At 34.3% G+C, this 27,584-nt stretch overlaps 1 protein-coding gene across 3 annotated transcripts; it reads left to right on the forward strand.

The window, feature by feature from the left end:
• Positions 1–1,059: 1,059 nt before the first annotated feature.
• On the forward strand, positions 1,060–27,584 carry SLC35B3 (solute carrier family 35 member B3). Of its 3 annotated transcripts, none has more exons than XM_081294028.1 (10): positions 1,060–1,255; positions 6,708–6,998; positions 8,949–9,070; positions 12,262–12,416; positions 13,874–13,981; positions 16,199–16,296; positions 18,452–18,544; positions 18,922–19,033; positions 21,032–21,101; positions 26,990–27,584. In XM_081294028.1, exons 1-10 carry the CDS (start codon positions 1,181–1,183, stop codon positions 27,138–27,140), a joined length of 1,275 nt encoding a protein of 424 aa, XP_081150154.1. In that variant the 5' UTR covers positions 1,060–1,180; the 3' UTR covers positions 27,141–27,584. The 3 variants fall into 3 exon arrangements, with proteins under 3 accessions (XP_081150154.1, XP_081150155.1, XP_081150156.1); XM_081294029.1 differs by having other exon boundaries at positions 1,191–1,328; positions 26,990–27,582; XM_081294030.1 differs by lacking the exon at positions 1,060–1,255 and adding an exon at positions 1,890–2,073.

Below are 27,584 nucleotides of genomic sequence, written 5' to 3' on the forward strand. Positions count from 1 at the left end.
ATTTATGTTCTCACATGTATCTCATAACTCCTTTGGGGCAGAGAGCTCATAGTTACAATTTACAGTTTATGTATATAACCTAGATGAATGTCCATCGAGAAATAATTATCGAATAAGTAACTGACAGTAATATTAAATCTACATTATTTGATTACAGTATATCATTGAAAGTCTTTGTCTTTTACAATCTCTTTAGAAAATGTAAGTTTTCTAGAGTATTTGTTTCAACATTTGTAAAATGCTGATAACTCTGGCCTACTAAGATTAGTAAGTATTAACCTGAAAATGCCTAATCAGACCTTTTCTTTCTCACCATAGCTGAGAGTAACAATTATCTGCTTTGCTGTAATACGAACCTTCGCTTTCAACACAAAACACAAACTCCGCTGTTACTGCAAACTTCCTGATAAATTTTAAAAGTTCACACAACTGATTGGATTATGACATTTACATTCATCCAATCCATCCCTTTCTTGGCACCTGATGCAAGCTCTCAAACCCGGACCCTCTTCGTTAGGGTTATTTTTTTTTTTTCTTTTTACATCACTGTTAATATAAAAACCACTCATCACCAATCCCATCTTTTTACTTCAGTGCACCTCGGGGAGTATAGACGTGGCCTTAAGTTTCCAGGGTTAAGAAGCAATCAAAACAGTGGCGAGTTTGACAGGTCCCGAGAAACTCCGTGGCTGTAGCTACAAGCTGAAATCACAAGATCAGAAACCAAGTTTCCCTCCACCCACCCCATCGAAAAGGCAGGTGCGTTGCGGGCGCTGCACCACCGCATCACCTCCCTGAGCCCGGGTGCGGGGAGGAGAACCCAGGGATCTTTAAATCCGGGTCCAACATCCTCCACGTGGCCGCCTTCTCAAATTTCAGTCCACCGCCGCCTACGCGGAAGTCGCCTCCCCAGAGGCCTGAGCACAGCGGCGATACCCGGGCCCGGAGGCCAGAAACACGCGGGACACTGATAGTGTTCTCAGTGGACCCGCTACAGCGCCGTCCTCTCACGGGCCCTGCCCTCCACGGCTGAACGACTCCCACGCTCCGAAACACACAGAGCCAGCGCTGGAGGCGACGGCGCGCGCGTCGACGTCGGCCCCGGGCCTGGAGGGGGCGGGGTCGCGCTCCTGCGCACGCGCGCAGACACGTAAGCGGAAGTGGCGCGTGGGTGCCGGTGATGAGAGCGCCTTCCGGGGAGGCGGCAGCGGCTGTGGAAAGTCCAGAAGTAGGAGAGGAAGCGGAGGAAGAGGAGGTGATGGCGACCGACTTGGGGAGGGGGCGACGTTTCGTCTGGCCGAGGCGCCGTCCGGGCTAAGGTCACCCAGGTGACGAGCCGGTTTGGGGGTGGGCGTGCCCCCGGCGCCCTTCTGGTGTTAGGGACCCAGAATCTGTATCCCTCAAAGACCTTAGACATTGCGGGTGTCCCCCTCGCTGAAGGAGCTTTCTAGGAGCGGATGAGGTCGGGATGGCGGGAGCGGGTGACTTCCTCTTTAAAAAAGGAGCCGACACCTCCGGGCACGGTTTCCAGGGAGGAGCACCTGTTTCTCCCACACCCGTTACCCTCTTGGGGCCGGCGAGAACGCCTTCAGGCCACCGTGGACTCCCTGGGAGGAGGCCAGCCCCAGGGCTCTCTAGGCTGTGCACCTTTGGGCCTCTGCAGGACTGTCAGGCTCCTGCTTTTCCCCAGGACCATTTGCACTTAAGAATCACTTCCGGGTTCCATGTTTTGAGGGGACTCCACGGTTCTCTGATGCCCATTTCCCTTTCCCTGGAAGGTGACTGACTGTTCTTGCCTTGCTATTGAGTTTATGTCACTAGAAGTTCTGCAAGTTCCTCCAGTCTTTGCAGCTGATTTGCTACCTCGTCTGTTTTTCTTTCAAAGGAATGTTGAAAGCAGAAGGGGGAATCATTTGGTGCACTCACAGAATTTTTTAAGATATCGGGCATCTGCATTTCTTATGCAGTAGTAGGTTTCCCTGTATCTAGAAAATCCAACGGATTTTGAAAAACAATGGTTGTGACAGTTTGAAACTTGGAAGAGGATGCAATTACCATTTGAATATAATTTAGGTAGTATTATTTGTACTTAATACATAAAATCCTAATTTTAGCATTTTCCCTTGGTGGGGGGGGGGAGTAACAGATTGGCACCGTTTCTCGAACTTTGTATAATGAAGTGTGTAAAAAGAAATGAGACAGAATCTTATTTTGTTTTTTGGTACTCCATAGGCCGTGGTTGATATACAGTGCAGTTAATCAAGGGAAAATTACACTTTTATTTCTAACATTAAGTGTGGCAAAATACGGAGTCATGTTTCTCAGGTTACTTGCACAGTAATGACAGATTTTTCCTTACGTGCTACCCCACCCCCTTTTTCTTCTTTTTTTTTTTTTTTTTGTAGTGGGAGTCTTTCAGATTAGAAAAGAGAGATTAAGAAATAACTGATTTTGATTTCCTTAGGTCATTATAAGTCAACACTATCACTTTATAATTTTGAAATATCCAATATGTACTAGAGATGCTACCTTTTAATTCCATTTTAGCTGTTATTTGTACCTTCAAGGAACTAAAGGTAGATATCTATTTTGAGTTTAGGAAGAGAACTCAGGCAGTGATTCACACTTGTGGTTTTCTATTTTAGTTTCATGGGTTATTGTGAAGTTCTAAGGCAAAGCCAAATATTGTTTGTTTAATTTGAAAACTATTTTAAATTCCTGTTTCACAAAGACAGGCTCAATTTCTTTAGACGTTAGTTTATATCAGTCCTTAATGTTTTAAATGGAAGGGAAATGGCAAACCTTGGGCATCATTACATGTATATAAATCATGCTGAAAGAGGCCTTCATTGGTCATGCATCCTGCTCAGCAGTGTGCAGATTAATAACACAAAACTACATTCTAAAGGCAAAGCACTTAAAGGGTAGGTTTGGTGGTACTGATGCATCCAGCAAGAAAGGGAAAGAAACTTGTTTTCATGTTCATTTCAGGTGCTTTGTGGAAAATTCGGGAGAGATGTTGGTATTTTTGTTCATGCTTAGAAAGGATAGTGCTGGAGGAATTTAACTGCATATGTGGCCGAGATCTGCAGTTCTGAGGTTGTAAAGAAATATGTTGGGAGAGCTAAAATGATGGAATGCAGCAGAATACTGTTGATTCAATGATGGTTACTAAAGTGCAAGAGAGTCCTTCATTTAATATCTGATATTTTTGTTATATGCTTGAACAGCCTGTGAAAGCAACATCATCTCTTAAGGAACTCATATTTTTGAAGGAAAAGCACACACAAAAGTCATGCCATTATGATTTAGACATTTGTAAATTATGTTTACATATTACATGTACATAAACCATGCTGTAAAGATCTAGAACAGCAATTAGTTTTTAATGTACAAGGTCTTAATCAAAGTTGCAGCATGGCCAAATTTTGTGTTCATCGGTGTGAAAGATAAGGAGATTATACACAATCTAATCTGGAGAAAATGGCTATTTGATGGTAACGTCAAATATTTTAGATATACTTGTGGATGTAGAGTCAATAGGAATCTTTGCAGGGTGTAAATGTGAGGAATAAGAAAGAATCTTAAGGTAACTCCTGGACTTTGAGTTTATGTTTCATGCTAAGTAACATTACATGATATTGGGAATATAGGAAGAAGAAAAGATTTGTTTTCAGGGGAAAATAAGTTCATATTAGGCCATGTTTAATATATGGTGACAGTAGAATTTCACTGAGATATCATAGAGGCATTTGGAGAGAGGTCTGGGTAAGAAATACAGATCCATATTTCCAGTTGCACATCAAAGAGTGAATCAGCTTCAGCACAAGAGACCACACCAATGGTATTTCTAAGTAGTTCAGTAATTATCACTGTTTTAGTCAGCCTTTTTGCTGCTATGACTAAAAGCACCCAACCAGAACAATTGTAGGGGAGAAAAGGTTTATTTAGGGATCCTAGTTTCAGAGCTCTTCATCCATAGTATTCTGGCTGGCTCCATTCCTTGGCTCAAGGTGAGGAGAACATCATGGTGGAAGTGTGTGGCAGAGGAAAACAGTTAACATCAGGAAGCTGAGAGAGATTCCACTCTCCAGAACAAAATATATATCTCATAGCTTTGCCCCCAAGAAATCACTTGGTCCAGCCACACCCCACCTGCCTCCAGTTAATGTTCAGTTAATTCCATCATGGATTAATCATCTGATTAGATTAAGATGATTATATCATTTCTTCTCCAAACTTCACATTGTCTCATGAACTATTGGGGGATACCACATCTAAACCACAACAATCACTAACATACATGTACTGTCATACCATGTACTGAAGACTTTTACATTTATTTCATATGGTCACGGCAGAAATCCTATGGTAACCATATTTTTAACACTTTTCCTGCCCTATTCCCTTCTTAGAGGTACAGAACTTAAAGCCCAGAAAGGTTAAATAATTTGCCCAAGACTCCCTAGCTAATACATAGCAAAACCCAATCTTGAATTCAGATCTGTTTAAATTAAAGCACAATGCTATACTATTTTCTTGAAGTATTAGTTAGAATTGTATTCATATGCTTGGCATTTTGCTAAATTACATACATCACAGAAGAAGGTGACTTTGAGAGAAGTTTACCTTCTGGAGAAGTATTTTGATATGAACAAAAGCAGGAATGAGATTTTATATAAGCTTTATTCTATACATGTGTTTCTCCAAATTCTGTAAGATTTTTGCTTACAGAATAAAGCTTGCCAACACCATAGCCCGTTTCAAACAGAGGGTGACGATTACAAACTAAAGTTTGAGAGTATCGAGAGGAAGGACCAGTTTATTTGCTTTATCCAATTATTGGATGCAGAGACTACAAGAATATGAATCTTCTCTTTCATCTGTCTCTTCCCAACTGGGGGAGTTAGGGGGAGGGTGTCACGAAGGAGACATTAAAGCTGAACTTCAAAACCTGACCAGAGAAAGGAGACCAGGTAAAAGGACATCATGACCAGAGGGCAAGATTATTTGAAAGTCCATGATGTTTTAAGAATGAAATATTGGTTTAGGCTTTATTGAAAGAAGTGAGAGAAAGGGAGCTTAGAAGCTTATCTTCTGCCAGATATTTTTAACTGGTGCTCTTTGCCCATGCTTAATGCATAGCAAATAGTTGTTAAAATTTTTTGTTCTTTATTCAAGCACAGGTTTGATGAAATGTTTAATGAAGATAACTTATTTGTATTATGTTTTTATTAGTACATTTTAATTATACATAACAATGGGGTTCATTGTGATATATTTATATTTGCACATTAAAAAATCTTGCTGCATTTCATTTCCCAGTACTTCCCATTTCCCTTCCTTCCCCAATCCCTTTCTTTATTCTACTGGTCTTTCTTTTATCTGTTTACTTTTTTACTTGGTGCATTATAATTACATATAAAAGCAGGATTCATTAGAGACAATAATTTAAAGCAGTTTATAAAGACAATCACATTTCAAGGTTATCCTACAAGACAGTGTAAAAAGTCTTAATTGAGAGAGAGCAATGATTGAAACATAACTGAGAAAAAGAACAAAGTACAAGGAAGAAAAAATAAAGAAAAAGAAACAAAGCAAAACTTTGTAAAACTGCACATTCTCTGTTTAAACACATAGCACAGACGGTATAAAATAAAGTGTTTTGGTGACTGAAGTGTTCTTAGCTACAAGTTATATTCAGAGCCTCAGCCCTCATTTGAATTAGGGCCTAGTTCATCTTTGTGAATCAGTAAATTGGGAATGATCATAGAGGCAACACTAATTCTTACTATTTTAAACCAACAGTTTCTATTAAAAGAGTTCCAAGTGAAGCTCACTGTCAAAATTATACTTATCTCTTCAGCCCTTGGTGTATAAATTTTCATTCTCACTGGAATCATAATAGTCTTTTCTAGAAAAAAGGTTTTTCCCATAAATGTGCTCTAATCTTTAATTGTCATTAAATCTTGAGTCTCTTCAACCTTTACGTGGAATTTAAGTTTCAGTTTATTGAAATCCAAAGAGAAATTTGACAGTCTTCCATGATGCCTCATACTTTTTTCCCCCAAAGACTGACAAAAGATGACATATTTTCCAGCCTTTTACACCCCGGAGACTTTTAAAATTAAAATGATCTCCAAAAGAAAAAATACATATTTTAGCCTAAGAAATGTTATTACTAAAACATATTATTCATTCTACAGTCTCTGGTAAATTAGCTTTTTAAGCAACTTACAGTTGGGCAACTTTTAAAATGTTACTGGCAAATAGATTTTACAGTTGTTCTAGTATTTAAAGGAACACCACTTATTCTTTACTGTTCTCCAAGTAAAGATTAACTTTAATGTTGAGAATGTTATGCTTACACTATTGTAGATTCTAAAAGTTATCTACTTACTAGATATGAAACCGTAACCAACCTCCTGCTTAATTCTTTAACAAAACAGATTAGCTTTTGGTTTGTTGCTATGGAATGAGTGTGGTCTATATCCAGTTTAGTGATGCAGTTGCTCTCTCAAGTTTATACTTGATAAATTGGCAGTTAGGTGTGGAGTTTTTGGTTGTTAAGAGGCTGTAATTGAGAAGTTAAGATAGTACATCTACAGAATTAGCCTCATCTACACAGTTTTATAGTTTAGATTAGTATTTGGAGCAATACTTTATGATATAAATGTTTTACTTTAATTGCATATTTCCTTCTCTAGGACTTGGCACAGCAAACAGAAGAATTAAACGAAATACAGCAAACCCACAGAGATAACTCTGGAAGCCCTGAATGCAGCAAAATAAGAACAATGGACCTCAAGTTTAACAACTCCAGAAAATACATCTCTATCACTGTGCCATCCAAAACCCAAACAATGTCACCACACATTAAGTCAATTGATGACATTATAGTACTTGGCATAAATCTCAGCAAATTTAACAAACTTACACAGTTTTTCATATGTGTTGCTGGAGTTTTTGTATTTTACCTAATTTATGGATATTTGCAGGTAAATAGTTATTTGTTTGTAATATGTTAATCATTTATATCAGTTAATTTCAGTATTAGCACTTACTAAAAATGTTGTCTGTGATATTTTTACTAAGAGTTTACCAGTTGATTTATAAATTTGAATTTTTCATAAATACAAATGGACTTCTTGAAAGGGTTAGTGAAAACAGAGTTTCAGAGTAAATTATTTTAAGTGGGGAGGGAAGATGATAATCTTGAAAAATTTAAATTATGAAAATATATTTTTAAATATTCAACAAAATGTAGATATTTGCAGCCGTGTGTTAGTTTTTAAAAAGAAGAAAATTTCAAATATATGTGATACCTGGGAACATAATTTTCCAATAAAATTGTAGCACAATTCTCAATTCTTTGAGCTCAATGATAAAAGTCCTTTTTATAAAAATAGATCATGATATTTTAATTCTATAATAGACAAGTCCTTTTAATCTTTTAATAGTCAAATACTTCTCATTTTAACTTGTATTTTCTCTAATTCCACTTTGCCAGAATCTTATCTGTGATTTTTTGTTTATACAGAACACTTCTAACTAATAGTTTGTTTTGTATTTGCATTGTATTTTAGGATAGTTCTATACATTTGGCCAGCAGCAAATCTCTAACTTTCAAAAACATGGGCTGAATGAGTGAGGATCCTAGCTAGTAAAAATGTTATAGTGGGAATCAGTGTTATTAATGGCCATTTAATTAATGAATGTTTTTATCCTTTAGCGATTTAGATTTTTAATACAACTCCATAAAGTGAGAGAAGCTTTGTAATTCAAGAAAAGGAATGATGTTTTCTGAAAACAGTATTTCTGGCATACATTAATACTAATAAATAAAGAGTGATTTCAAAAATATTACTTTTTCATTGTTTTATATAGATTAATTATAAAGATAAATGTAAATAAAGAAGGTAGAATTTTGACTTATTTAGCTAGCTAAGAGACTGCCATGAAGAATATTAATGTAAACCAAAACATGAACTAAAAATATTAATATTTACAATTGATTTCATATAAGAAGATGATATAACTTAAGATATTATGAATAAGAGTTAAAAACAGAGATTGGAATTTCTTGTTGAAATTTTTTTATCCTTCAGTATTCCACTGTTAACAAATAGCTTGGCACCAAAGGTACCTATAGCAAAGGAAAATGAATTAAAAATTCACCTTACAATTTCATTAGATGCATTTTTCATATTTGATTAATGATTAAATATTTTCATTAATAACCAGTGCGTGCAGAGTTTTAAATTGGAAAAACCACTGCAAATTACATTTTTAGTTTTACCTCTTTTACTTTGTGAAATTGACATTGTTCTTAGCCCGTGTGTCTAATCAGGCATTGAAATAGTTTAAGGAAAATGGTTGAGGTTTGCTAATGTGACATATACATACATGCACATCTGCACATAAGGTAGGCAGTTTGATTTATTCATTTAAAATTAAGCCAGATAATTTCAGTAAAATAACTCTTAATGACTTGTTAAAATAACTTTCTAATAAATGATGTAAATGTGACTTTATGATATAATACTGTGTTTAGGGAAAAGTTGTACATAATCTGGGGCACAAAAATTTTGAAAAATTATATTATTGATTTGAACTATGTTTCTGTAGAATAGCCCTAAGATGATAGACTTCTAGTGAAATCTGTTCTTTATACGTTCTTGAGTCAGTCACCTCTTTCATTGTTTTGGGCAACTTTTAATTGTGGTGTGTATTTGCTTAAATAAAGCAGCACATCATGTTGCTTTGTATTTTCTGATGATTTTCATACTTGGGTATGTAGGGTCAATTCTTGGGGAAAACTAATTTCTGACTTCTCTGAGTTACTATGGGGTGGGAGACTATGGCTTGATTTTGTTTTTATGAGAATTTAACAAGAGTAAGTTGGTATATCCACTTGAACTTAACAGTATCCATGTGTCTTTTGACAGGAATTAATATTTTCAGTGGAGGGTTTTAAGTCCTATGGCTGGTACCTTACTTTAGTGCAATTTGCATTTTACTCCATATTTGGCTTAATAGAACTTCAGCTTATTCAGGATAAAAGGAGAAGGTATGTAGCTTGGTTTTTTGTTAGTTAAGTTCACTAGTATTAGTTGAATCTTCTTTTAGAAAAAATTTAGCTTGTTAAATATGCATGAAATGTATATTTCCTATTAATGTTATCTAATCATGAATTGTTATCAGTATAATCAGCTTAATATAATGTTTTCTTTATACACTGATGCTCAACTTATGGTAAAATATATCTTTTTGAACAGAAATATGTATATTTTTATAAAGTTCACTAAAATAAGTATAATTACAGGAAGGTTTAGGGTGCAGCTGACATGGAAGTAATGGAGTGAAATATCTGTTTTTGTAGTGATTTTTAAAATGTGAAGTTAATGTTTTGTGGGATATATCCAACTAAAATGGCCATGGAACATCCAGTAGCTAAGATTTTCACTCTCAAACATTAGAAAAACATACTTCATTACTTTTTGTTAAAATCTAAGTGGCTGGTTTGATAATATTTTTTAAATTAACAAACATCTAGAAATGAAAAATTTATGGCATATTTAACAACATGAATGGAAACAGTCTCTGATTATGAATAGAAGGTGGTTAGGAATTTGTGAAATTTTGATAAATGTAAGAAGAGTGGTCATTCCTTTATTATCACACCCTAATATTGATTTCACATATCTGTTGTGCAGTTCAAATACAATAAAGACTATAATATGGGCATTCTGTCTTCTTTCATGTAAATGTTTAATCCTTCAGTAAAGTGAAAATTTTTTTTAATTGAAAAATTTTTCATAGCTTTTTTTTTAACAAAAAAATGATTTTGAAGTTTGTGTGATGGTAACTGTACAATTTTAAGTATATAATTCTGTGACATAAGATTCTTCCTAGAAGAATCTGTGACACGAGTTTCTTCACATATCCAGTTTTTGCCTGCCAAACTCTTTACTGCCAATAAACTGTTATAGTAAAATAAAAATATTTGAGTCTGAGAATATCATCTTCCTTATTTTCATGCTCTGAAATCATAACATAGCCATAAATGATAGAATAAAAAGCAATGAAATATATCTATCAAGACTAATATGTAAGGAAACCTGAAGATTTGTTACCTATTGCAAACTCTTGGTTCTCCAGTTGCTTCTAAGGTAAAAAAAAAAAAAAAAAAAAGACAATAATGCCATATTTGTTAAGTGAAAAGTTGCACAAAGATGATGTATCTCCTGTCAAGATATCAGAAGGAAACACCTCCCGTTAGCTACCTAGATGAGATGGGAGTGGGCCATGTCTATCTCAACCTTTAAGCCATGTGACCATAATGTGTTTTTAAAAGATAATTTGATTTAAACGTAAGTTAAAGAATCTGGGAGAAGAATTTACAGACTTAAATGTAATTTTGAATTGAAACTTTTTCCTTCGGAGGCATTTTAAATTTTAAAAACTGTCATTAAAGAAGATACAATGAAAATATGCCCAATCATATATTACTTAATATACTTAATATTATAGTAGTTGTTTTTTAAACCTTTAATTAGCTAAACTGTTTGCTTAGGGTTGTATTCCCCCCCCCCTATATTTATGTAAATAGCTGTGTATAGGAAAGAGAACAAGATTTGAAGTTAGAAAACATGGGTTTGAATCATTTTGGTGCTGTTGCTTATTAGCTCTGGCAAAACCTCAGGGAAGTCACTGAAATTCTCAATTTTATTGGGAATCAAATGTGATAATGTGTGTTAACACAAATCATAAACTGTAGCACCCTATATATGCTACTTATTATTTTTCACCAAAGATTAATTCCATTTTTAATTACTTTGATTTTTTTTTTTTAACAAAGGAGATCTGTCAAATCAGTTTTGAGAGGTTTTTGTTGTGGTTTCTGTTATAGTTTTGACACTACTTCTAAAGAAGTAAGTAATTGAGGTATTAAATAAAATACAATGAGAATTCTAGAGGCAAAAAGCCAACTTCCTTATTTTATGTATGAGAAAACAAAGACCTACAGACTTGCTGAGGTTTTCACGTCTCCTGGGTTTCGGGCTCTTTTTCTTTCTACCTGTGCTATACTGCTTTTCTAATCTTGTAAATTTTTTGACTTGAACTTTAATTTTCTGGCCACCACCACTGTTTTTGTGATGTGTCTGAGGAAATTTGATTTGTATCATTACCAGGGAAACTTTCATTATATATCTTCACTGATTAGGACAATGAAGTTTACGGACAGTGTGAAAATGTTTTGGGGTACTCTATTGTATATGAGCATATCACGTTATTTCTAGTGGATTTAAATATTGATTACTGTATTAATACTTAACTGGGAAAGGTCTCAAAATTGAAATGTAGACGTGATGAATTGTAATTAAGTTTTCCTAGTTAATTATTTTACCTTATGTCTGACCATATAAAAGATATGAGGGATTGTTGTTGCCTTTGTTTAAACATAATCACAAATTTCAAAAGGGAAATTACACTTAAGTATGTGAATAGTGACTCATTGTGTTTCTAACACCAGTGTACAACATTATTATTTTAGACCATTAAATATCTAGTCAGTGTGAGCATAGGGTCACAATAATGACTTGAAATTCTAAAGATGCTAATAAGGAATCTTCTTTAGGAAATTTAGATAGAGCCGAAAATTAAAAGATTTTGAGATCAGAGAGTCAGATTGTTGTGACATTTTATAGAACACAGAGAGTTGATTTATAAGATAGTATAATAAAAATCATGTCTAGAATTTTAAAGCTCATGCACTTTTTTCCCTAAGAAATTCTGCTTAGGTTTATGCTAGGAGAATGGATAGATAATTTTTTCCTAATGCTAGATGGAAACATTAGGAAACAACAGAACAACAGTTTAGAAGTTAAATTTTTGCTGAAATTATTTTAGGTGCCTTTTACATTATAGAGGCTAATATTTTTTAAAGCAATTTCTTTTTCTAAATTTAGTCAATATTGTTTTTAACTGTAGCTAGAAATACTGTTTAAAACCCTTTGATCAATGTTTATACCTTTAGTAAGAATCTCTAACTTTTTACATAGTTGAGAGTCCTCATTTATGATTAGTTATAATAAAAGCAAATTGTTATTTTATCAGTGTTCTTTTATATAAGTGTTTCAACTTTAAGAGTAGTGATATTTTTACTCATATTTACAGAAAAATTAACCAGAAATTCGAAAAACAAAATAGTATGAATTGGGTCCCCAAAATGAAGGTTTTAAAAATTGTCTTTTACAGAATACCAGGAAAAACCTACATGATAATAGCTTTTCTAACAGTGGGTACTATGGGGTTATCAAACACTTCCTTGGGCTACCTGAATTATCCCACCCAAGTCATCTTCAAGTGCTGCAAATTGATTCCTGTTATGCTAGGAGGAGTTTTTATTCAAGGTATAGTAATGATATATTTTCATACTATTTGAAACCAGTAGGACATGTTATGGCATCTAGCATTAGGAAAACACTAAGCATCTATCATATTTTAGTGAGTATCTAGGTATCCTAACAGTTATAAGGGTATCTTATAAACATAAGGTATTATAAAAAACATAGATACTTCTCTGATAAACCTCATCTGGAATCAATAATTTGGACTTGAGAGAAAAGAATTTTACTTTGAAATTTAGGCATTTCTAGCAATACTGTATTCACATATTAAAGATTTAGCTCAGAAGTACCTGGAAAGTTCCTTTTCTCAATACTTTTATTCTATTCTTCAGAGCCCACACTCAACCATTGTACAGTGGGTAATTGTCATATTAAAATAAGGCTTAGTCTGAATGGGTTACTAACCCTGCTAACTTACTGATGTCTTGGAGCTCCAGCTAAGTTTAAAAAACATGAAAATATGAGGAGAAGAGGATCCACAGCAACTAGCAGTATATCAAGTTGTTCTACCTGTTAGCTGTCATGAGGAATATTCATGTTTTAGTAATTGTTTCTGTAATACTAAATGTCGTATATAGCAACATTTTTATTTTATTCCTTCCCAATAAGCCTTATACAATGAAAGTGTGTTTTATAGCAACTTGACATATCATCATAGGGCAGTGGTTCATGTGGGAAAAATTTACTTCAATCCGTATTAAAAAATCACACTTTGGCAGTCCCTGTTGGGTCCCCTCCCACCCTTCTGGAGCTGTCTCTTTTTTTCTCATTTGAATAAATTCAACTCTATGCTTAAAAAAAATCAAATCACAGATGAGGCACATATAATATTACTTATAATCCTTAAAAAATTATACTACGTTTCATTTTATTAAATGTGAATATCTCGTGGTATTTATAAACAAGGAAATCTTGCCTTTTAATATAAATCCATTAAAAACACTCATTTCTACAAAAATTTTTTTAATACTTTCAAATGCACATTATTCTTGTCAGTGTTCACCAATATACAGTCATGTACTACATTAGATGTTTCAGTCAACAGTGTGCCACATAGGAAGGTAGTCACATATGATAATATTGCCCAGGGAAATCATAACTGTCGTAGTCTGTGTAAGTATACTCTGTGATATTTGCACAGCAATGTAATTACCTAAAGATGGGTTTCTCAGAACATATCCTCGCCATTAAGCAATATATGACCATGTGTATTTTATTCACTATCATAACAAATGATGTAGGATTTCATTTCTAACTTAAAGACATGCTGTGCCCATTGATCATTTAATCGTCAGAAGCCCTTCTGTGACTGTCTCATCCCTGAATCTAAGTGTTCTTCATATTTTCGGCATTGGATATTAAAAAACAGATCCCAGTTCTATTGGGTTAATCACATAGGTCTAACATTAGGCTTGATTAATATTCTCATAATGAGGTGGGCTTACCTTTGTTTTGTATAGGAAAGCGTTACAATGTTGCAGATGTCTCTGCTGCCTTATGCATGAGCCTAGGCCTCATCTGGTTTACCCTTGCTGACAGCACAATTGCACCTAACTTCAATCTGACAGGTAAGGAATTTATAATTCTAGATTTTATAGGCATTTTGGTTTAGAGTAAGAACTTCTAAAATTTCACAAGGATTTTAAATGATGGTATAACATCTGTGATTCACATATCTAACATAAGGCCTTTAGACGTTTATAAGCTATAGTAAAAATATCACAGCTCTGGAAATGTAAGTTTTTGTAGTACCTTTTATTTCAACATAATGAGGCTGCCCAGTCAAAATCTTTGATGATCAAATGTAGGTTAAGATTAATTTTTTACCTGCTGAATTATAACTGTGCACATGAGTAATAGGGGAAATACAGTAGTCATTGTTTCTACTCATTAAAAACAAAAACAAAAAACTGAGGACTGAAGATGTAGCTCAGGTTGCGGAGCACTTAGCATACAAGAAGTCCTGGGTTCAGTCTTCAGCACCATCAAACAAACAAACAAAAACTTTAAAACTTGTGAATTTATTGTCAATGTTTGTGCTAAAGGGGAAAGATATGCTGTACTTTAATATTAAACTATGTAATGTATATATGAGTATTACCTGAAAGTGCTTAAATTTTCTACCAAAAAGTTTTCTCTTTAGTGTGCTATGTAAAATTTTACAAATTAAAGTTAGATTTGTCAAAAGCAGAAAAATTTTTATAGGATGTGCAAAAATATGAACAAAAAATAAGTGTGGGCATCCTGTTCTTATTCTAGTTTACCTTTCAGATAAATTGTTTTGTGGTATTATTGGGGTTTATTGTATATACAGTGCTGCACTAAAATTATTGAAATAATTTTACTAATAATACTAATTTAGTATCATCTCCTAACTTGACAGACTATTTAAAGTGTCTAGGTCTTCAAAGAAGCTCAGAGAAGAGCAAAAAAAGTAATAATATCACCAAGTATAAAGTGTAATTGTTTCTGAGAAAAAATAATAAACTTTCACATAATGAAAAAAATATGTATTTTCCTAAGAATCAAGACATATTACCAGTTGTCAAGTTTTCCTCAATACCCTGGCTGGCCAGGCTGAGTGAATGGATTTCAATGTAAACAGTTCTGCCTCTCAAACCCACAAGAGTCTGGTAGGACCTACTCCGTCTGCTCTTTAAACTTGATTATAAGCACTCACTGCTCATTTAAGAGAATGCTGTGAATTACAGCTGTTCTTGTTATAGTCTATATGTTTTCAAGGAATGCTTAATTTTCACAAATCAGAAACTCTAAAGATTGTGAAATCAGCAGGAATTGATTTTTTTATTATTTAGGAAAAGGCAATGTTGAAAAAGGTACATAATTTGCAATGAGAGTTGTAGATTCAAATTCTCTTTGAATTATTTAAAAATAAACAACCATGAGTAAATTACCACACCTCTTTAAGCTTCACCCATAGAACAAGATAATGATAAGTTGCCTCACACAGAGCTAGTGGGAAGGGGTATTAAGATGAGGGAGTAATGGGTGTGAAGCCACATGCAGTAAAGGAGTGGGAAGTGAGGCTCCTGTGGCACCATAACTTTTCATTGTACCTCTGGTGCTAGCCCCTCCTAAGTTTCAGCTGCATATTTTTGAAGAGAATTAGAACCCAGCCATATTTCATGAAGAATAATTGATGAGCGTTTATCCCTTCTCTGATCTTTCTAGAGTGTATTACCTAAAGAAGATGTGATAAAGTGGCTATTAAAGACAAAACTTTGAAAGGAATAGTATAAACATCCAGACTTGCTCAAATAAAAATTTTCTTTAAAATATTCCCCTTAGAATACAATTGAAGTGTTTTCATGTTATTGCCATTATTTGGAATATTTTGGGGATTATCTTTGAATAGCCTTTCAGGAGGTAGGAAATTCCTTTGAAGATCCTCAAAAACCCATGTCTTTCAATATTTGAAACCAGTAAAAGAGCATTCAGCATCAAGTTTAGTACATAAAAATGTATGATTAGGCAGTAAATAATAAAGCTAGAACTTCTTCCTTAATACAGTAAGTTTTTTCAAACATATAATCTACAGTGAGAGTGAAACTCTTATTTAATGTTGAAATGCAATAATAACAGCATTAGTGTGACTTTTGTTTGTTTTAATATTTTCAACCTGTGTGCTTATTGCATCTGATTGTGGATAAGAATATAGCTTTACAGAGCAGGTGTGATTGAAAACCTGCCTTTGCTTTTTAGTCTATTTAACGTCTGCTAGAACTTGATTAAGTAAGGAGACTGTTTCTTTTACCTTCTTGAAGGTGTCATGCTTATTTCCCTGGCACTGTGTGCAGATGCTGTCATTGGAAATGTTCAAGAGAAAGCTATGAAACTGCACAATGCTTCTAATTCTGAAATGGTAAATACTCAAGTGCTTTTTCCTTCATGTCAGACAGATTAAAAAAATGGTAATGTGCTTATTTTTATGAAATAGAATATCAAGGACTTGCCTTGCATTTTTAAACTAATTTATCATTGTTTTCCTAAAGTAATCAGTCAGGCATTATAGGAAGGTAAAAAGAAAAACTACCACTACCACTACTAACAGCTGCCTGTATATTTAATCATGTTTTTCTCATTGATTTATAGTTTTTTTATCCATTTATAGAACCCTTTATATTTTATTTTATTCCCTGCTTTGTATTTAGTATTATTTTCCATGTAAAAGTTTATAATTTTTATATGGTCCAATTTATCTTTGACTTCTGGCTGGGAATTTTCCTAACTTTAAGATTTTAAATATTTTACCATGTTGTCTGGTATTATGATTTCCTTTTTTTTTTTGTTAAATCCTAATTCAGTCCAAGACTCTAAAAATATTTTTCTTTCATGACTACTCTTTTGTTCCAGTTACATTTATCAAATAAGGCCACTTTCCAGCTTATTTCAAATGCCTTCTTTATAGTGTCATATTCTAATGTACAATAGATTTCACTTGAATTTATTTTTGCATCAGTACATATAACAACAGCAGCTTTACCATACATTTGCCATCTGTTAGGACTAGCCAGCATTGTTCCTTTTCTTTTTCAGAACATTACTACCAATAGTAATTCTTGGGTGTCCATACTCCCCCCCAAAAAAACTAGAAATCCCATTGGTATTGTGATTGGTATGGCATTGAATTATAAATTAATTTAGGGAGAATGGCATCTGTACACTTGATTCTTTCAGTCCAAGAATAAGGTATGACTTTCTTTTATTCAAGTGTTTTTTTTTTTAATGTCTATTAGAACTTAACATTTCTATCATATAAATCCAACACAGTTCTTATTAAAGTTATTGTTAGGTCTTTCTTTTGCTGTTATTGTAAATACTTTCTTTTCTTTCAATGTATCTTCTAAATGGTTTTATATCTAGGGGGAGAGAGAGAGTGAGAACGAGAGCACATTAATCTTATAACCAACAACCTTCATAGACAGAATGCATCACATTGAGGATATAGAGGAGTATTCTTTGCTGTTACTTTCTCAGCACAGACTGGTGCATCTTTAAGTACATCCTAGTAATATAGTAACTTTATTCTTGATCAATAATTTTCTTGATCATTATAACTACTTTTTCTAAGTAAGAAAAAGATGTCCTAAGAGGGAATTATGGAACTGTAGGTGGTTAGAAAGTTAATAAAATGTAGTGGTTAAGATGTTAAACTCTGATAGCCTTAGTTCATATCCTAACTTTACTACCTCATATTTGGGAAAATACATCTCTAAGTTTTAATAACTTCATTTGCAAATTAGTGAGGAACAATAGACTAAGAACACCTGTTGCAACCAGGCATTATGGACACACCTGTAATCCCAGTGGCTTGGGAGGCTGAGACAGAAGGATTGTGAATTCAAAGCCAGCCTCAGCAACTTAGCAAGACTATGTGTTTAATAAAATATAAAAAAGGCCTGAGGATGTGGTACAGTGGTTAAGCATCCCTAGGTTCAATCCCCAGTACCAAAAAAAAAAAAAAAAAACAACCCACTTATAACATATGTTGGTTGTGAGAAATCTGTGAAGGAATTCATTTGGAGCAGTACCTGAGACTATTTATGAAGACTATAATAAACAGAGATAAAATGGTTAGTAGGGAAATTAAGCAATACATTATGCCTTGTACTGCTTATTTTCAATATATATTAATATCGCTTGTAAACTTAATGTTTGGGGTTCTTTTCGTGTTCTATAAGTAACTTTAAGGGTTTCATTTTGATTGTATATATTTTTACAATGCTAACATTAAATCTGGTTTGTATTCAGTAATTAAACTAGGCAAAAAAAAGAAATAATTATGTACATGTGTAAGAAAGGATTTGTAGTGCTGTTATTTGGTACATAAGATAACTTGTAGTGTACTTATAATCCATTAGGATCAACCATCATTTCCAGAGAATTGGGACAAATGGGAATGATACTGCTACAAAGGTTTTGTTTTGCAAACTTAAATAAATTAACTGAACTCTACTTAAAACCCTCAATTTTCTATTTTGATTTGATAGTGCTCTTTCCCACTTTATCTATTCTAGGTTTTATATTCATATTCAATTGGTTTTGTGTACATATTATTGGGATTGACATGTACTAGTGGATTAAGCCCTGCAGTAACATTTTGTTCAAAGGTAAATACTAATTTCATTTTTTTAAATAAAAATGTTTTCTATAATATTAATTCTCCTAATTTAAAAAGGCTATTGTTGGTATAATTTGATAACTCCTCTAATATAGTATTGTAGATAAGAAATGAAATGATAGATATTTGAATTTATTTATCCTTGCTATACCCTATTAGTTAATTTTTAAGCAGTTCATAATGTAGAAGTTGAGAATTTTTAATTTCATTATTATTTTTCCATTAAATGAAAACTAAATAATGTTTGCTTGACTGCATTGTGAGTGGCTTATTATTGCTTAAGAAGTTATTAAAATCTGTGGTTTTAGTTCATTTGTAATATGTCAGGTTTTGTATTTTTTTAACAGGCTTTTTTATTTGTTGCAGAATCCAATTCAGACCTATGGTTATGCATTCCTTTTTTCCCTCACTGGATATTTTGGAATTTCTTTTGTTCTGGCTTTGATTAAAATTTTTGGTGCACTTGTTGCTGTAACAGGTAGGAGGGATTTATTTGCTTAGATAATGAAGTAAGCATTTATGTTTTCTCTGATGCTGTTTCCAAAAGACAAAAAAAGTTGTTCTGTTATACCAGTTTATTATTTGACTTAATAATTTCTTAAAATTATTATTCTAAAGCAATTGATATTTCAATTTAATTTCTTGTTTTCAAATTTAAAACTTTTTTTTTTCTTTTTTGTGGTGCTGGGGGTCAAACCCATGGTCTTACCTGCTGGGCAAGCACTCTTACCATTAAGCTACACCCCAGGCCCTAAAGGCTAAGTTTAAAGAGAAATGTATGCACTTATCCAAATAGTAACTTTTAAATGCATTAAAAGAATTTGCTGTAAAAATATAATGGGATGAATACCTTCAAAGAAAATATTACCTTTATACACTTTTAACTTATTCCTGAAATTCCAGTTTCCTTGCCTTTCAAATATGATAGGTTCAATTTAAACCAAGCTTTTAAACCTTTCACTTGTATCTTTTCTAGTACAACAAGGTCTTTCTTTCTTCATGATAATACTTATGCACCTGCTCAGTGCCAGGACTTTGCTTGGCACTCTAGAGGAAGGAAGCTTGTATTTCTTGTTTTAGAGGAATGTCTAGTCATGTGAGGGGAGTCAGTAACTGGATATGCTTGTCATTTGCCAGAACTGAAATGCAGCCCTTATCTTAACAGTGTAGGCAGTTTTGTTTTGTTTTTTCCTGTTCTGTGAAATCCAGAGGTGGTCATAAATAATACCTACTACACACCATAGCCCTTATTATATTGAGAAACCATTCTAGATATCTTATGTCTATTAATTATTTTAATTTTTGCAACAGTCCTAAAAAAGTAGGCTCTATTATTGTTCCATTTTATGGAACATAAAATGGGCAAACTGAGGCACAGGAAAGTTGACTTGTCTGATACTCATCTAGAGACAAGGTTCCAACCAAGGCCATCTGGCTCCATGCCAGTGCTCTTGACCATATCCTGCACTGCCTCCCAAGCACATGTAGTAACTCCATGGTTATCCATAATTCAGTCTCCATCTATCTGCTGGGCTGTCTTCATTCTCCCTCCAGGCAGTGGGATGGAGTAAGGGAAGATGAAAGCTACACCTATCTCTTTATGAAAATTTCTTTTAAAAATTGTATTTCTAGAAACATTACTTCTGTTCAAGTTTAACTAGCCACAGCCTAATCACATGACCATACTTACATGAAGGAGAGACTAGAATTATACCAGCTAAAAACAGGTTCTTTTACCAAAAATAGATCCTGGAAATAAAGCCCTGGCACATGTTGCCGTAAGTTTCTTCATTTGGTGTTCATTCAGTCATGCCTTGAATATTGAGTTCCAGCAGACTGTGGAGTGTGAGGATCCAAGGATGAGGAAGGGGAGAAACTACAGCACATGGGCTGACAGCAGCTGGCTCTGCAACATGGAGGAAAGGCTGCAATGCAGATGTGTGCAGTGCCTACCTCTGCCTGGGACGAGGGAGAAAGGTTTCAGCCTTATGGCACACTTCCAGCTGTAACCCCTAGAAGGACAGGGAAAAGTTAATAAAGACATGTAAAGAGGATTGTAAAAATTATTCAGTCTTATCCAGAGATCACCATTTTTAAAATAGTTTTATGTCCTTTTCTATTTTTAACAAAGAAGCCCACTCTACCTAATCACATCCACCTTAGGAGAGAAAGCCGTTCTATTCTACTGAACTGTCTTTAAGGGATGATGTGGCTCCACAGTACCATAGCGTCCACTGCACACTTCCTACAGCTGTCCTTTAGCATTTCATTGTATTAAATATTCATGCTTCCCCACAAAACCATAAACACAGTAGCAGGAATAGGGCCTGGTTGTTTGGTTTTTGCTTTGCATTGTTCCTGGCACCTCACATAGATCCTGGCATGTAGCTGGCTATAAATATTTGTTGAATACAGATGACTTCCAAAATGTTACCATGCTAAGAGGCACTTTCTAATCAATTTTTTACTCCTACAGTGACAACAGGAAGAAAAGCAATGACCATTGTACTTTCCTTTATATTCTTTGCTAAACCATTCACATTTCAGTAAGTACTTTTTAATTGCAATAAATTTCTCTATTTTTAGATATCATTTCACATTTCTTCTTAAATATCCTTATTTTCAACTTTTTTACCTTTTTTGCAGAAAATGTATTGATTTTGTTTCGCTCTACAAAGGTTTTATTTTATTTTTTAATTTATTTATTTTAATTAGGTATATATGACAGCAGAATGCGTTTTGATTCATTGTACACAATTGTGGCACAACTTTTCATTTCTCTGATTGTATACAATGTAGCATCACACCATATGTATGTACAGTCATACACTTAAGGTAATTCCACCATGTTTCCTGCCCCTATACCCCCTCCCCATTTCTTCCTCCCCTTTGCCCAATCAAAGTTCCTCTATTTTTCCCATGCCCCTCTCACCATTGTGGATCGGCATCCACTTATCAGAAAGAACATTAGGCCTTTGTTTTTTTGGGATTGGCTTACTTCACTAAGCATGATATTCTCCAACTCCATCCATTTAACTGCAAATTAAAAGAGAATTTTATTCTCTTTTAATATTGAGTAATATTCTATTGTGTAGAACAGTTTCTTTATCATTCATCTATTGAAGGGCATCTAGTTTGGTTCCACAGTTTAGCTATTGTGAATTGAGACTGCTGTAAACATTGAAATGGCTGTTACTATAATATGCTGATTTTAAGTCCTTTGAGTATAGTCCGAGGAGTGAGATAGCTGGGTCAAGTGGTAGTTCCATTCCAAGTTTTCTAAGGAATCTCCATACTGTTTTCCATGTTGGTAGCACCAGTTTGCAGTCCCACCAATAATTTATGAGTATCCCCTTTCCCCCACATCCTCTCTAACACTTATTGTCTGTATTCTTGATAACTGCCATTCTGACTGGTGTAAGATGAAATCTTATAGTAGTTTTGATTTGCATTATTTTAACTACTAGAGATGTTGAACATTTTTTTTTCATATATTTGTTAATTAAATGTATATCTTCTTATAAGAAGTGTCTGGTCAGCTTCTTAGCCCATTTATTGAATGGGTTGGATTTTTTTTTTTTTTTTTTTTTTGGTGGTGGTTCTTACAGTAAATTAATGTGGGATTTTTTTCCTGTTATGCTATATTAGGAATTGTTTTCATTTTGACCTCTTATTGATGTGTCTTTTTCTGTTTTAGAAATGTTTATAATTTGTTATTTCAAATTTGTCATTTCGTATATTTAAATTGCCAAAACAGAGCCCAGTGCAAATGTAACCCTATTTCCTATATGAATGTGTACACTGTTGACATTAAGGGATTACCTAATGCCCTGGCACAAATTAATAAATGCATATTTACAGTATGTGTTTTAAAAAACTACTTGTTTATTTATGGCCTTTTTCACAAAGGATTTAAAGTAGAGAAGTACTCTGTAAGTTGTGTCCTAGTGACTTAGTTTGTGGCTTTTTTTTTTTTATTGTTGGTTGTTCAAAACATTACATAGTTCTTAATATACCATATTTCACAGATTGATTCAAGTGGGTTATGAACTCCCATTTTTACCCCGTATACAGATTGCTGTGTCACATCAGTTACATTTCCATTGATTTACAAATTGCCTTTCTACTGACTGATGTATTCTGCTGTCTATCCCATTCTCCACTGTCCTCTCACCCCTCCCCTCCCCTCCCCTTCTCTCTCTCCATCCCCTCTACTATAAATCCTTTCTTCCACTTATATAATTTTTCTCCTACTCCTCCTTTCCTCTTATATGTAATTGTGTATAACCCTGAGGCTCACCTTCCAATTCCATGCAATTTCCCTTAACTCTCACTTTCCCTCCCGCCTATCATCCCTGTTTAATGTTATTCTTCTTCTCCAGCTCTTCGTCTCTACCCTGTCCTTGGTTACTCCCCTTATATCAAAGAAGACATTTGACATTTGTTTTTTAAGGATTGGCTAGCTTCACTTAGCATAATCTGCTCTAATGCCATCCATTTCCCTCCAAATTCTATGATTTTGTCATTTCTTATTGCAGAGTAATACTCCATTGTGTATAAATGCCACATTTTTTAATCCATTCATCTATTGAAGGGCATCTGGGTTGGTTCCACAATCTTGCTAACATGAATTGTGCTGCTATGAACATCGATATAGCAGTGTCCCTGTAGCATGCTCTTGTTAGGTCTTTAGGGAATAGACCGAGAAGGGGAATAGCTGGGTCAAATGGTGGTTCCATTCCCAGCTTTCCCAGAAATCTCCATACTGCTTTCCAAATTGGCTGCACCATTTTGCAGTCCCACCAACAATGAACAAGTGTACCCATTTCCCCGCATCCTCGCCAGCACTTGTTGTTGTTGGACTTCTTAATGGCTGCCAATCTTACTGGAGTGAGATGGTATCTTAGGGTGGTTTTGATTTGCATTTCTCTGACTGCTAGCGATGTTGAGCATTTTTTCATGTAATTGTTGATTGATTGTATGTCCTCCTCTGAGAAGTGTCTGTTCAGGTCCTTGGCCCATTTGTTGATTGGGTTATTTGTTATCTTATTATCTAATTTTTTGAGTTCTTTGTATACTCTGGATATTAGGGCTCTATCTGAAGTGTGTGGGGTAAAGATTTGTTCCCAGGATGTAGGCTCCCTGTTTATCTCTCTTATTGTTTCTTTTGTTGAGAGAAAACTTTTTAGTTTGAGTAAGTCCCATTTGTTGATTCTGGTTGCTAACTCTTGCGCTATGGGTGTCCTATTGAGGAATTTGGGGCCTGACCCCACAGTATGTAGATCATAGCCGACTTTTTCTTCTATCAGACGCCGTGTCTCTGATTTAATATCGAGCTCCTTGATCCATTTTGAGTTAACTTTTGTGTGTGGCGAGAGAAAGGGATTCAGTTTCATTTTGATGCAAATGGATTTCCAGTTTTCCCAGCACCATTTGTTGAAGATGCTATCCTTCCTCCATTGCATGCTTTTAGCCCCTTTATCAAATATAAGATAGTTGTAGTTTTGTGGATTGGTTACTGTGTCCTCTATTCTGTACCATTGGTCCACCTGTCTGTTTTGGTACCAGTACCATGCTGTTTTTGTTACTATTGCTCTGTAGTATAGTTTGAAGTCTGATATCGCTATACCGCCTGATTCACACTTCCTGCTTAGCATTGTTTTTGCTATTCTGGGTCTTTTATTATTCCATATGAATTTCCTGATTGTTTTATCTATTTCTACAAGAAATGCTGTTGGGATTTTGATTGGGATAGCATTGAACTTATAGAGAACTTTTGGTAATATCGCCATTTTGATGATGTTAGTTCTGCCTATCCATGAACAGGGTATATTTTTCCATCTTCTGAGGTCTTCTTCTATGTCTCTTTTTAGGGTTCTGTAGTTTTCATTGTATAGGTCTTTCACCTCTTTTGTTAGGTTGATTCCCAGGTATTTTATTTTTGGGGGGGATATTGTGAATGGAGTAGTTGTCCTCATTTCCGTTTCAGAGGATTTGTCGCTGATATACAGGAATGCATTTGATTTATGCGTGTTGATTTTATATCCCGCCACTTTGCTGAATTCATTTATTAACTCTAATAGTTTCTTTGTAGACCCTTTTGGGTCTGTTAGGTATAGAATCATATCGTCTGCAAATAGTGATAATTTAAGTTCTTCTTTTCCTATTTTATGCCTTTAATTTCTTTCGTCTGTCTAATTGCTCTGGCCAGTGTTTCGAGGACTATGTTGAACAGAAGTGGTGAGAGAGGGCATCCCTGTCTTGTACCAGATCTTAGAGGGAATGCCTTCAATTTTTCTCCATTCAGAATGATGCTGGCCTGTGGCTTATCATAGATTGCTTTAACAATGTTGAGGTATGATCCTGTTATCCCTAATTTTTCTAGAGTTTTGAACATAAAGGGATGCTGTACTTTGTCGAATGCCTTTTCTGCATCTATCGAGATGATCATATGGTTCTTATTTTTAAGTCTATTGATGTGGTGAATAACATTTATTGATTTCCGTATATTGAACCATCCTTGCATCCCAGGGATGAATCCTACTTGATCATGGTATATAATTTTTTTGATATGTTTTTGAATCCGATTCGCCAGAATTTTATTGAGGATTTTTGCATCTAGGTTCATTAGAGATATTGGTCTGTAGTTTTCTTTCTTTGAAGTGTCTTTGTCTGGTTTAGGAATCAGGGTGATGTTGGCCTCGTAGAATGTATTTGGAAGTTCTCCCTCTTTTTCTATTTCCTGAAATAACTTGAAAAGTATTGGTATTAGTTCCTCTTTAAAGGTTTTGTAAAATTCTGCTGTATACCCATCCGGTCCTGGGCTTTTCTTAGTTGGTAGTCTTTTGATGGTTTCTTCTATTTCCTCTATTGTTATTGGTCTGTTTAGGTTGTCTATATCTTCCTGACTCAATCTGGGCAGATCATATGACTTAAGAAATTTATCGATGCCTTCACTATCTTCTATTTTATTGGAGTATAAGGATTCAAAGTAATTTCTGATTATCTTCTGTATTTCTGAAGTGTCTGTTGTGATATTGCCTTTTTCATCCCGTATGCTAGTAATTTGGGTTCTCTCTCTTTTTCTCTTCGTTAGCATGGCTAAGGGTCTGTCAATTTTATTTATTTTTTCAAAGAACCAACTTTTGGTTTTGTCAATTTTTTCAATTGTTTCTTTTGTTTCGATTTCATTAATTTCAGCTCTGATTTTAATTATTTCTTGCCTTCTACTTCTTTTGCTGTTATTTTGCTCTTCTTTTTCTAGGATTTTGAGATGATATATGAGATCGTTTATTTGTTGGTTTTTTCTTTTTTTAAGGAATGTGCTCCAAGCAATGAATTTTCCTCTTAAAACTGCTTTCAATGTGTCCCATAGATTCCGATATGTTGTGTCAGTGTTTTCATTTATCTCTAAGAATTTTTTAATTTCCTCCTTGATGTCTTCTATGACCCATTGATCATTCAGTAACCTATTGTTCATTCTCCACGTGATGCATGATTTTTCCTTCCTTCTTTTATCGTTGATTTTCAGTTTCATTCCATTATGATCAGATAGGCTGCATGGTATTATTTCTACTCCTTTATATTGTCTAAGAGTTGTCCTGTGACATAATATATGATCTATTTTTGTGAAGGATCCATGTGCTGCTGAGAAAAATGTGTAACTACTTGATGTTGGGTGGTATATTCTATGTATGTCAATTAAGTCTAGGTTGTTAATTGTGTTGTTGAGTTCTATAGTTTCCTTATTTAACTTTTGTTTGGAAGATCTGTCCAGTGGTGAGAGAGGTGTGTTGAAGTCTCCCATGATTATTGTATGGTGGTCTAGTTTGTGGCTTTTTGTGAAATTGCTTACTGTTCTCTTTTTTGAGTGGTATTTGTATGAAAATAGCATCATGAATACTTGATACAGAACTTTAAAGGTAACCCTAAAATAAGTTTCCATCAGTGTTTAACAGATTATTAAATTGATAATAAATTGATTTTCCTTTCTGCATGGGCTAGGTGTACATTATAGTAATTAAATTATGCTTACATGTCCCTTTTTATCTTTTTGTATTCTGTACAACTGGAATAGCTGGTTGTACTGTGGAGCTGAATTCCCAAGATGGCCTTTAGTAGATTTATATACTCAATATTTTAAGCATAGTCTTAATATTTTGGTTACCGTAGTACTCTATGCTATTATCCACAAAGTTCAGATGAACCTCATTGCATATGATACTTGGTATTTTTTATATCATAAAAGATATGGAATTCAAGCTAATCAGATATAAGAATACTATGTATTTTCATGCTGTTATCACAGGCCTCTAATACCAAAAAATTTATTTCATTGAAGAAATATTGTAAACTGATTATCAAATTCTTTTGTTAGCAAAAATTATTACCTTGTGAAATTTAATATTCTTTTTTCCTTATTTCTTTCATTTAGGTATGTATGGTCTGGTTTATTAGTTGTCCTTGGCATATTTCTCAATGTTTACAGCAAAAATATGGATAAAATAAGACTACCCTCACCGTATGATCTGATAAACAAGTCAGTGATCGTAAGAAAGTCAAGGACGTTGGCACAAACTGTATAGGTACTGATTTGTCCTGTTTAGAATTTTAAGGGAACAATCAATCAACTTTCCAAAAGGACTGTGATAAAAACAACCAAAGGATCTGAAGGCATGCTTTGCATTTCTGGATGGATTGCATATGAATAGTGTTGTGGTATCAGCTGTTCTTCAGAGCACCTGTTTGACTGACTTCTGATGCAATCAAGAACCACATCTAGCACACCTTGCAATAAAATGTCTACATGAAGGACTGACTACTCCCTAGCAGTTTCTTGAGAAGTTCACTGGAAATGGACCATGACACAAGACTTTTTGGATATCATTATGAATACCAAACACTGTTATGTAATAGCACATTGTTTTGTCTTCATTCCATTTTGGTGGTATTTAACTTGATTCTCTGTTATAAGAGTAACTTATGATTTAAAGTTTAGAGAGAATAACATTCATTATAAATAAAATAAT

The sequence above is a fragment of the Spermophilus citellus genome (genome assembly GCF_964194105.1).
Source record: "Spermophilus citellus genome assembly, chromosome: 5".
NCBI lineage: Eukaryota > Metazoa > Chordata > Mammalia > Rodentia > Sciuridae > Spermophilus > Spermophilus citellus.

Bases quoted from the DNA above. Each gene is read 5' to 3' on its own strand.
- SLC35B3 (XM_081294028.1), top strand. From the start codon at position 1,181: ATGAGAGCGCCTTCCGGGGAGGCGGCAGCGGCTGTGGAAAGTCCAGAA. The intron at 1,256-6,707 runs GTGATGGCGACC...TTCCTTCTCTAG, and splicing joins AGGAAGCGGAGGAAGAGGAG to GACTTGGCACAGCAAACAGA. The intron at 16,297-18,451 runs GTAAATACTCAA...TATCTATTCTAG, and splicing joins ATGCTTCTAATTCTGAAATG to GTTTTATATTCATATTCAAT.